The 11,541-nt window shown below is 43.2% G+C and overlaps 2 protein-coding genes across 2 annotated transcripts; both read left to right on the plus strand.

The window, feature by feature from the left end:
• The first annotated feature begins 1,281 nt into the window (after positions 1–1,281).
• On the plus strand, positions 1,282–2,952 carry LOC118964728 (adenylate cyclase type 1-like). The gene is made up of 4 exons (XM_036979071.1): positions 1,282–1,367; positions 1,542–1,825; positions 2,067–2,193; positions 2,569–2,952. The coding sequence occupies exons 2-4, from the start codon at positions 1,569–1,571 to the stop codon at positions 2,950–2,952; spliced, it is 768 nt and encodes a 255-aa protein (XP_036834966.1). The 5' UTR covers positions 1,282–1,367; positions 1,542–1,568.
• A 283-nt stretch (positions 2,953–3,235) lies between these two features.
• LOC118936420 (adenylate cyclase type 1-like) lies at positions 3,236–11,161 on the plus strand. The gene is made up of 5 exons (XM_036978551.1): positions 3,236–4,371; positions 5,443–5,541; positions 9,477–9,591; positions 10,303–10,427; positions 10,573–11,161. Exons 1-5 carry the CDS (start codon positions 4,318–4,320, stop codon positions 10,918–10,920), a joined length of 741 nt encoding a protein of 246 aa, XP_036834446.1. The 5' UTR covers positions 3,236–4,317; the 3' UTR covers positions 10,921–11,161.
• Positions 11,162–11,541: the final 380 nt, after the last annotated feature.

Raw genomic sequence — 11,541 nt, forward strand, 5'->3', positions numbered from 1 at the left:
TCTCTCACCCTCTATCTCTCTTGCTCTCTCTCTCTCTCTATCTCTCGCTCTCTCTATCTCTCTCTCTATATCTATCTCTCCCTCTCTCCCTCTCTCTCTCTCTCTCTCTCTCTCTCGCTCTCTCTCTCTCTCTCTCTCTCTCTCACTCTCTCTATCTCTCTCCCTCTATCTCTCTCTCTCTCGCTCTCTCTCTCTCACTCTCTCTTTCTCTCTAGGGGACTGTTGGTGCTGCTGTTGCTGGTGATGTGTTTGTTCTTCCATGTGGTCTGTGTGATGTATCTTTACATCACAAGTGTTCAGGTAGGGAAGTCTGCCTACCTAGTGCTAGTCTACCTATTTGGGAACCCTTTAGTTGACACCCAGCGTCATAACACGTTATGACATGGTCATAACCATGTCATAATATGTCAGAACAGCTGACATAACGTGTCATACATAACCTGTTATAATATGGTCATAGCACTGTAATGACGTATATATTTAGACCATTATTTTATGGCTGGTTATGACATCTTTATAAGAGTGTCAAAACCCACAAAACCTACCACATAAGGAAAAACATTCCATTACACCATAGCCTACGCATCAATGGTATGTTTGTTATATATAAAAAATGAAATTGACCATGTTAAATTATCATTGTAATTGAGCACACACTAATGTCAGACATGCACCTACCCCAGTGCTCTGTTGCTGATGACTGGGATGAACGCAGGAGCATATTTCAGGAGCAGGACAAGACACCCTCTTTGTGACTGATGACTGATATAAAGACATGTATGTGATAGGCCTATCTGGCTTATATGATTATGATGGTCATAAAAGCTCTTTTTTTTTGTAGGTGTCATAACCAGCCATAAAATAATGCAATATATGTCACAACAGGTGTAAATAGATTGGTCATATTATGACAAGTTATGTCAGCTGTTATGACATATGTGTCATATGTGACTGTGTCATAACGTGTTATGATGCTGGGTGTCAAGTAAAGTGTTACCAACAAAACACAGGGTCATACCTATAGGCCCTGCTTTAAAGTAGCGCACTAAATAGGGAATAGTCTCCCTCTCCTCCTCTATAGTAGTGTGGTGTCTGTGGAGTGGACTTACTGCCCGTCCCCCTCCAGTAATTTTACTCCTCTCACAGAGAGAGACTCGTTCTCTTTTCAGACTCTGTTCTCTTTTCCGCTCCCCAGTAATGACAAGATGCATAAAACTATCATTGAGATAAACTGGTACTTCAACTCCTCGTTCTCCATCTCCCTCTCCTCGGTTTAGTGTTTTCCAGGGTGTCTCACCATTCAGATCCGAACAGCGCTCTGTGTGTTTCTAGTCCTGTTGACCTACTCTGTCACCCAAGCATGTGTGGTAAGTGTGTGTTTAGAAGTCATCATGTACGTTTGAAATCTGGCCACTCTAAGGCATGCTTTAAAACGCAGGTTAGCTCCACTATTAGAGCTCCTTTCCCCTCATAATCTCTCCCTCTCTTTTTAACCCGTCTCCTTCCCCTTTTACCCCTCACCCTTTTCCTACCTCCTCCAGGTGAGCTGTTTACCCTGGGTCTGGATTATGGGAGGTAACTCTAGTAGCAGCTCCGTGGAGACTGTTTCCATGGACACACCGAGCGAGCCAGGGCCAATGAACAGTACGGTAGCGGAGGGGGTGTGTCCGAACGTTTCCTACGCTCTCCTCTCCTGCGTGGCCGGAACTCTCACCGTCATCCCTTACCTCCGCGTCTCCTCGCTACCTAAGATACTCCTGCTCTTCCTTCTCTCGGTCCTTTACACCGTTGCCATGGAGACCAGCGGGTACCGCATCGCCGTGGGGTAAGGGGGCGGGGGCTCGGGTGAGGGGGTGAGAGGAGTGTGGTTCGATATGGGCAGGGTATGCTTTATCGGTAAGTTTGGTAAGCGTGTGTTTTAATGCAGTGTGTGTGTGTGTGTGTTTGTGTGTGTGTGTGTGTGTGTGTGTGTGTGTGTGTGTGTGTGTGTGTGTGTGTGTGTGTGTGTGTGTGTGTGTGTGTGTGTGTGTGTGTGTGTGTGTGTGTGTGTGTGTGTGTGTATGTAGGGGAGGTTTGCTCCACCCTCGGCGGTATGATCCAGTGCTGGGTCTCCTGTTGTTTACTGTAGCTCTGGCTCTACACTGTAGACAACTGGACCTCAAACTACGCCTAGACTACCTGTGGGCCACTCAGGTGAGTGTTTGTGTGTGTATTTGCGTATATGTGTGTCTGTGAGTCATTAGTGTTTGTGAGTCATTACCCCCCTCTAGTGATGAGGAAAAGCTATTACAGAGGAAATAGACTACTTTGTGAGCTCCAAGTGAAAACCAAGCCCCCTTTTTGGATATCGCTACAAACTAAAGGACTATCACTCTTTCATTCTGTCTGTATCTAGGTGTGTTGGTTATTTTTTGGTTGAAACCCAAATGGCACCCTATCCCTATGTAGTGCACTAGTTTTGACCAGAGCCATATAAGGAATAGGTTGCCATACTATACTAATACATGTATTGCATCAGTGATAGTGATGTACGGCTACCTTGTTTTTGTTTCCATGTATTTTGTGCAGGCAGAGGAGGAGAGAGGCGACATGGAGAAGGTGAAGTTGGACAACAAGAGGATCTTGTTCAATCTCCTACCTGCACACGTTGCGCAGCACTTCCTCATGTCCAACCCCCGCAACATGGTGAGTCTCACCCCCGTTCCCCTCTCTCCCTGTCTCCCTGCATCTCGTCCCCCTATTCCCCCGTCCCCCGTCCCCCTTATGCCTTGTCCCCCCGTTCCCCCGCACCTCATTCCCCTGTTCCCCCTACGCCTCGTCCCACTGTTCCGCCTGCCCCACCTGTGCCTTGTCCCCCAGTTCCCCCTGTGCTTCGTCCCCCTGTCCCTGCCATTCCCTGCTGGATCATCTCCCGTTTGGGTAGTGGTGCATTTGAGTAGCTGGCTGGTGTGATCATGTCATTTTGAGGTCATGTTTGGGTTGAAGTGTGATCTGACCGCATCATGGCGTGGTCATGTTTTGATGTTGCCTGAGAGCTTTTGAACAGTAAATGTTAAGAATTGCCTCTTTTACCTCCAAGGTTGTATGGTCATTGTGGTTTGGTTGCGGTTTGGTTGCACTTTGGTTGTGGTTTGGTTGTGGTGGTTGATATTTGTTTGAGATTTGATTTTGGTTTGGTTGTGGTTGTTTGTTTGTGATTTGGTTGCGGTTTGTTTGGGTTTGGTCAAGGTGTGATGTGACAGGTTCTCCGTCGTTGTGTCTGCTGATTGATCAATATCCGTTCTAATGATGTCTGTTCCACTCCCAGGACCCTCCCACTCCCCCCTCTCAGGAAGAGGAAGTGATTAAATCAAACATCCTGTAGACTTCCCAACCAGGACACGTATATTCCCGTCACTGACTTTTTTGTAAACAGTGGAACCAGGAAGTGACCTTGGGATAGTTGTTACAGGGGTGGTGGAACAGGTTCTAGAGCAAGGATAGAGAAAGGATAGTTTTTACATAGGGTTAACAGTACAGGTCCTGCAGTGGTCTGTCATATTGGTACAGTGTGTTGATGGCCATAGGGATACCGGGAACAGCGGTCACCCTTAAACCCTGGAATGTTGTAGAATGGTTACATCTCTCGATCCCATGTATCCCTATGTCCATCAATGCACTGTACCAATGTGCCAGGGCTCTGTAGGACCTGTTCTGCCACCCCTGTAACAACTGTCCCAGGACCAGTGTAATAGCCCTATCTAGCTCTGGTTGCCTGTCTACCTCTATTCTAGGACATGTACTGTTAACCCTCTGTAACAACTGTCTCAGGACCTGCTCATATCTGTGTATTAGCCCTATCTGACTTTTAGTTCCTCGTATCTGTTCTATGACATGTACTGCTAACCGTCTATAACTGTCTGAAGACCTGTTAATACCTGTGCAATAGCCCTATGTAAGTCTTGTTTCGTGTCTACCTATCTGCCTCCCTGTTTTAGAAACTGTACTGTTATAACCATGTAACAACTGTCCCAGGACCTGTGTATATAACAAGCCTGATCTGATCTAGGATTGGTACTGTTAACTCTGCAATAACTGTTCTTTCAGGGTGATGAACCATCTAAAGTCAAGTTGTAAAATCCTGAAATTTTCCTTTAACCCTTTGTAAAAACTGTTTCAGGACCTGTTAATACCTGTGTAGTAGTCCTATCTAACTGCTAGGTTCCCTGTCTGAATCTGTGTTAGGACCTGTACTACCAGTCGTATAGTCAGGTAGGAGTGCTGTTTGCCTCCATCGCTAATTTCAATGACTTCTACATTGAGCTGGATGGCAACAACATGGGAGTAGAGTGTCTCAGGCTGCTCAACGAGATCATCGCAGACTTTGACGAGGTGAGGCATCCCAAATGGCACCCTATTCCCTATATAGTGCACTGCTTTTGACCAGGGCCCTATGGCACCTTATATATTTTATAGTCCTATGGACCTGGTCAAAAGCAGTGCATAGGGAATAGGGTGCCAATTGGAATGTGGACCAACATCTCTATTTTCATGTTCTACTGTTCCATGTGTACTGACAGTGTTGACATTAGTTCCATGTGTACTGACAGTGTTGACATTAGTTCCATGTGTACTGACAGTGTTGACATTAGTTCCATGTGTACTGACAGTGTTGACATTAGTTCCATGTGTACTGACAGTGTTGACATTAGTTCCATGTGTACTGACAGTGTTGACATTAGTTCCATGTGTACTGACAGTGTTGACATTAGTTCCATGTGTACTGACAGTGTTGACATTAGTTCCATGTGTACTGACAGTGTTGACATTAGTTCCATGTGTACTGACAGTGTTGACATTAGTTCCATGTGTACTGACAGTGTTGACATTAGTTCCATGTGTACTGACAGTGTTGACATTAGTTCCATGTGTACTGACAGTGTTGACATTAGTTCCATGTGTACTGACAGTGTTGACATTAGTTCCATGTGTACTGACAGTGTTGACATTAGTTCCATGTGTACTGACAGTGTTGACATTAGCTGGTCAGATATTATAGTGGTGGTGTGATCATACAGTTTATTCATTGCTCTCTTCAGGGAGAGGAAGATATGCATGTGGGGAGGAGGTTAGTTTGGCTGAAAGTTGATTACAGCGTTGGGGTTTGAATTGAAGGCAGTCAATTCAGGAAGTAAACTTTCCAAAAGTTCTAATTCCATACTTGAAAACATTTTATCTATTTTTAACGACTTCTCAATGATCTGAAAAAGAGAAGCTATGTATGTCTAAAGTTTGTCCATTTGTGTTTTTCTTTTAAAAATCTAATCGCTTCCTGAATTGACTGACTTCAATTGGAATGAACCCAACCCTGGCTTGTTATTTCAAATGCTTACTGGTCACGTCTCTCTCATAACTCTCTGTATACCTATATGTAATTACCTTTCTCTCTCTCTCTGCCTGTAGCTGATGGACAAAGAGTGCTATAAGGACATTGAGAAGATCAAAACTATCGGCAGCACATACATGGCTGCAGTAGGCCTGGTACCTACCACTGGCTCCAAGGTACACTTAACTTGTATATCATACTGTGTGTGTGTGTGTGTGTGTGTGTGTGTGTGTGTGTGTGTGTGTGTGTGTGTGTGTGTGTGTGTGTGTGTGTGTGTGTGTGTGTGTGTGTGTGTGTGACCTCAATACAAACCGCTTCTGGAGACCCAAATCCAAGGGTCCTCAGATACTGATTTCTTTGCATGAGGTGAAGTTTCCACCTTCCAGAGAGAGAGAGAGAGAGAGAGACAGACAGACAGAGAAAGAGAGAGAGACATTGAGAGACGAAGAGAGAGAGAGAGAGAGAGAGAGAGAGAGAGACGAAGAGAGAGAGAGAGAGACAGACAGAGAAAGATGAAGAGAGAGAGACAGAGAGAGAGAGAGAGAGAGAGAGAGAGAGAGAGAGAGAGAGAGATTGAGAGACGAAGAGAGAGAGAGAGAGAGAGAGAGAGAGAGAGAGAGATTGAGAGACGAAGAGAGAGAGAGAGAGAGACAGACAGAGAAAGATGAAGAGAGAGAGACAGAGAGAGAGAGAGAGAGAGAGATTGAGAGACGAAGAGAGAGAGAGAGAGACAGAGAGAGAGAGAGAGACGGAGAGAGAGAGAGACAGACAGAGAGAGAGAGAGACAGAGAGAGAGAGACGAAGAGAGAGAGAGAGAGAGAGAGAGAGAGACATTGAGAGATGAAGAGAGAGAGACGGAGAGAGAGAGAGAGAGAGAGAGAGAGACAAAAAAACAAACACTGAAATGCAAGAAATTGAATTATACCAACAAGACACTTGATGAAATTGAAAATGCAATTGACCAAAATCAGTTCTGGGACATGTGGAACAATTTAAGCACAACAAAGCCACAAGAATTAGCCATACAAGATGTAGGAATTTGGAAAACTTACTAAAAACATCCCATAAAAAGACTTACAACAGAACCAATTAGATTATCCTGGAATCAGTCATTAAAAACAACCAAAATCCATTAGATTACCCAATAACCCAACAAGAACTAAATGAAAAGCTAAAATCTATTAAATCAAAAAAGGCTTGTGGTGTAGACAACATCAGAAATGAAATGCTGAAAAACAGCACACCTGAGTTGCAAAATGCTGTGCTTAAATTGTTCAACATGGTTTTAACTTCTGGCTGCTTCCCTGATGTCTGGAACCAGGGGCTCATCTCCCCTATCCACAAAAGTGGAGACAAATCAGACCCCAATAATTACAGGGGAATTTGCGTCAACAGTAACTTGGGAAAGATTTTCTGTAGCATTTTGAATTCAAGAATTCAAACCTTTCTTCAAGAAAAAAATGTAATAAGTAAATGTCAAATTGGCTTTCTCCCTAACCATCGCACTACTGACCATATATACACCTTACACACACTAATTAATAAACACGTCCACCAAAAAAAAGAGGGCAAAATCTTTGCTTGCTTTATTGACTTTAAAAAAGCATTTGATTCGATTTGGCACGAAGGGCTATTCTACAAAATTCTACAAAGTGGGCTTGGTGGTAAGGTGTATGACTTAATAAAATGTATGTACACAGAAAACAAGTGTGCAATAAAAATCAAAAACCAAAGAACATAATTTTTTTCACAATGTCGAGGTGTGAGACAAGGCTGCAATTTGAGTCCAAATCTTTTCAACATTTATATCAATGAATTAGCAGACATGTTGGACCAATCTCCAGCCCCAGGACTCACACTATTTGACACAGAGGTGAAATACCTGCTATATGCTGATGACTTGGTACTTCTATCACCAAGCAAAGAAGGTCTTCAACAAAACATTAATATTCTGGAGCAATATTGCCATAATTGGGCCCTGGCAGTAAATTTCCAAAAAACTAAAATCATGATTTTCCAAAAAAAACCCAGATGTTAGAAACACAAATGTAAATTCACCCTGAACAACACCTTAATTGAACACACAAAAAATTACACCTACCTTGGTCTGACCATATCTGCATCGGGAAACTTTAATATGGCAGTGAAGGCACTCAAAGAAAAAGCCCGCAGAGCAATGTATGCAATAAAAATGAAATTATTCAAAATCAACATCCCAATTAGAATTTGGACTAAAATATTTGACAGTGTAATCCTACCAATAGTACTTTGTGGAAGTGAGGTTTGGGGGCCACTCAAGAAACTGGATTTTAAAATGTGGGACAAACATCCAATTGAAGCCCTACATGCAGAATTCTGTCGGAAAATTCTACAAGTCCAGAGAAATACACCAACTAATGCATGTAGGGCAGAATTGGGCCGTTTTCCAGTAATAATGAAAATACAGAAAAGATCATTAAAATTTTGGCTACATCTAAATTCAAGTCCAAATTCGAGTCTGCAATTTAAAGCACTTCAAGCCCAAGAGCTGAGCCCAGAAACGAGCCCTCTCAGTCAGCTGGTGTTGGACCTCACCAACCAAGCTGACACCAGCACTGCTTCAAAAGAAAGAATTCCAATAAGCAAAATCATGAACCAATCAAAGGAATCATATTTACAATACTGGGAAAACGAAACAAAATCCCAAAGCCGACTAAATTGCTATCTGACCCTAAACAGAGAATATGAATTGGCTGATTATCTCTACTCTGTCAGAGATACGAAGCAGAGACAGATCCTTACCAAGTACAGGCTGAGTGACTACCGATTGGCAATAGAAACCGGCAGACATAAAAAGACATGGCTACCCAAAGAGGAGCGTGTATGTGGTCACTGCATGACAGGGGAGGTAGAGACAGAGATGCACTTTCTCCTTTACTGTGATAAATATTCCTCACAAAGAGATTTATTATTCACAGAAATGACTACATATATTCCAAATTTTTACAAATTGAACCCAGAGGAAAAACTAAGAATACTCATGGGCGAAGGAGCAATGGCTCCTCTTGCAGCCAAATATGTATTTTCCTGCCATAGCCTGAGGGACACTGAATAATAACATCTGCATAGTAAACAGTAACTTACTTATTATTACTATTATTGTTATTACTATAATTATTCATGTTTATCATTCCAAATATGGGTGGTAACGGTAGTGATAACAGTTTAGTGATGGTAGTAGTAGTCGTAGTAATGATGATTGTAGTTGTAGTACTGATATAAAGAAGAAGATGACCGTTATTTAGTTATAAGTTAGTTATAGTTTCATTTCTACTATTGACTGTTACCATTTTATTGTTATTAATTTTGTATTTAATTTTGTATTATTATTTACTACCATTTTATATTATTATTTGCTATCATTTATAATTTTGTTACAATGTATATTGTATGCATTGTTGCTTTGGCAATATTGACACAATGTTTTTCATGCCAATAAAGCAGCTTGAATTTGAATTTGAATTTGACATTGAGAGATGAAGAGAGAGACGGGGAAAGAGAGAGAGAGAGAGAGAGAGAGAGAGAGAGAGAAAGAGAGAGAGAGACATTGAGAGATGAAGAGAGAGAGAGACGGAGAGGGAGAGAGAGAGAGAGAGAGAGAGAGAGAGAAGAGACATTGAGAGATGAAGAGAGAGAGACGGAGAGAGAGAGAGAGAGAGAGAGAGAGAGAGATTGAGAGACGAAGAGAGAGAGAGAGAGAGAGAGAGAGAGAGAGAGACAGAGAAAGAGAGAGAGAGAGAGACGGAGAGAGAGAGACGGAGAGAGAGAGAGAGAGACAGAGACAGACAGACAGACAGACAGACAGACAGACAGACAGACAGAGGATTAAACGTTATTGTAGTGTAAGTATGTCTGCCTTTTATAAAACACTCTTCTGGCTTTACATTAAATCCTCGAAGGTGGACAAACAAAGCAGTCATTTTGAGACTTGAATCCAAACTTTATGCAAACGTCACAGTTTGTGAGCCGGCAATATTTAAAATCCTTATGGTATGAGCTGCATTAGATAACTTCCTTCATAGCTTTTTTCCATTTTGTACTTAATTCTCACCCCTTGTCTTGTGATTTCAAGGCTAAGAAGTCCACCTCCTCACACTTATGTACAGTGGCAGATTTTGCTGTTGAGATGTATGATGTACTGGATGCCATCAACTACCAGTCGTATAACGACTTTGTCTTGAGAGTGGGTGAGTGAAAACACACACGAACACGAATGCATGCATGTACACATGCACACAGACGAACAGGCACACAAACACACACGTACCCCCCCCCCCCCCCCCCCCCCCCCACACACACACACAAATAAACACACACAGACAGACACACACAGGTCCACACAGATTGTTGTGAGAGTCAATGCGTAAAGCTGTGACCTTTGACAGTCCGTCAGCACCATCAAGAGCCTTCTGACAGGAAGCGTGTCACAGGGAGACCTGAGGGGTTGACACTAGTTACCACAGCCACAGTCTTTATCGTAAATATGAATAGACATATATACTTTCATATATACATTAATATATATAAAATATAATATATATAAATATATTTAATATATATAAAATTGGCTTTTTTGTCTTAATTTAAGGTTAGGGTTAGGTATAAGGTTAGCAGTGTGGTTAAGGTTAGGGTTACGGTTAGGGTTAGGTTTAAAATCTGATTTTAAGAAAATAAATTGTGGAAATAGGCAGTGTTTAACCGTGACCATGACATTGACTGTGGTAACTAGTAATGTCCGACCTTGGTTTCAATTGTATTTGTTATCTTGTTTGGAACCCGAACCTGCTAGTTAGTCACTGTAGTGCCTGATGTACACACTTCCATACTGTCAGCAGACTCTGTGTGTGTGTGTGTGTGTGTGTGTGTGTGCGTGTGCGTGCGTGCGTGTGTGTGTGTAGGTATTAACGTGGGTCCAGTAGTAGCAGGAGTGATTGGAGCACGGAGGCCTCAGTATGATATCTGGGGTAACACAGTCAACGTGGCCAGCAGGATGGACACCACCGGACTACCTGGCAAGATACAGGTACAGCACCCCAAACACACACAAATGTACAGACACACGCACACATAATCACGCACACATAATGCACGCAGATGCACACACACACACACTATGCAGGTGATCATTCAGCCGTCGTTTGTTATCATGTGTCCTACATTACCCCCAGGTGACAGAAGATGTGCAGCGCATCATTAAGGGTCAATATGACTTTGTGTGCCGTGGCAAGGTCAGCGTCAAGGGCAAAGGACAGATGCTTACCTACTTCCTGGAGGGGCGGATCCCCGGCAGAGGGTCACAGCACCAGCCCAGGAACCTGGATCGCTCCCGGACAAGTCTTTTCAACCGTTCAGCCATTAGCAACATCTGCACCAAACTGAGCCCCGCCCCCACCATGACCGCCTATTCCACGATGCGAAACCCCACCCCCGGCACAGCCAATGCAGCAACCACCTCCACAAACAGCACCATCCTCTACCTGCCCTCTGTGGCTGTTCCCACGGCGATGGAGGTGTGAGTGAGTGGCTGACATGAAGACTGTCTAAATAGTGACCAAGGAATCTCCCTTGACAGATAGAGAGTGGAGATCAAGAGAGAGCTAGAGTAGAGCTGTTAGAAAGTCACTGAAAGTAAGAGTGAAATAGGGATGAGAGAGAGAGAGGAAGAAGTTGCGGGTTCCACTTTAATGGACTATCACTAGAGAATGTGGTTCCACCTTACTGGACTGTCACTAGAGAATGTGGTTCCATTTTACTGGACTGTCACTAGAGAATGTGGTTCCACTTTACTGGACTGTCACTAGAGAATGTGGTTCCACTTTACTGGACTGTCACTAGAGAATGTGGTTCCACCTTACTGGATTGTCACTAGAGAATGTGGTTCCACTTTACTGGACTGTCACTAGAGAATGTGGTTCCACCTTACTGGACTGTCACTAGAGAATGTGGTTCCACTTTACTGGACTGTCACTAGAGAATGTGGTTCCACGTTACTGGACTGTCACTAGAGAATGTGGTTCCACCTTACTGGACTGTCACTGGAGAATGTGGTTCCATTTTACAGGACTGTCACTAGAGAATGTGGTTCCACTTTACTGGACTGTCACTAGAGAATGTGGTTCCACTTTACTGGACTGTCA

This window comes from Oncorhynchus mykiss, chromosome 5 (assembly GCF_013265735.2).
Source record: "Oncorhynchus mykiss isolate Arlee chromosome 5, USDA_OmykA_1.1, whole genome shotgun sequence".
Taxonomy (NCBI): domain Eukaryota; kingdom Metazoa; phylum Chordata; class Actinopteri; order Salmoniformes; family Salmonidae; genus Oncorhynchus; species Oncorhynchus mykiss.

Excerpts from the sequence above, each read along its gene's own strand:
- LOC118964728 (XM_036979071.1), top strand. The coding sequence starts at position 1,569 with ATGGGAGGTAACTCTAGTAGCAGCTCCGTGGAGACTGTTTCCATGGAC. Across the intron at positions 1,826-2,066 it reads GGGTACCGCATCGCCGTGGG|GGGAGGTTTGCTCCACCCTC; the intron begins GTAAGGGGGCGG and ends GTGTGTATGTAG. Across the intron at positions 2,194-2,568 it reads ACTACCTGTGGGCCACTCAG|GCAGAGGAGGAGAGAGGCGA; the intron begins GTGAGTGTTTGT and ends TATTTTGTGCAG.
- LOC118936420 (XM_036978551.1), top strand. The coding sequence starts at position 4,318 with ATGGGAGTAGAGTGTCTCAGGCTGCTCAACGAGATCATCGCAGACTTT. Across the intron at positions 5,542-9,476 it reads TACCTACCACTGGCTCCAAG|GCTAAGAAGTCCACCTCCTC; the intron begins GTACACTTAACT and ends TGTGATTTCAAG. Across the intron at positions 10,428-10,572 it reads GACTACCTGGCAAGATACAG|GTGACAGAAGATGTGCAGCG; the intron begins GTACAGCACCCC and ends CATTACCCCCAG.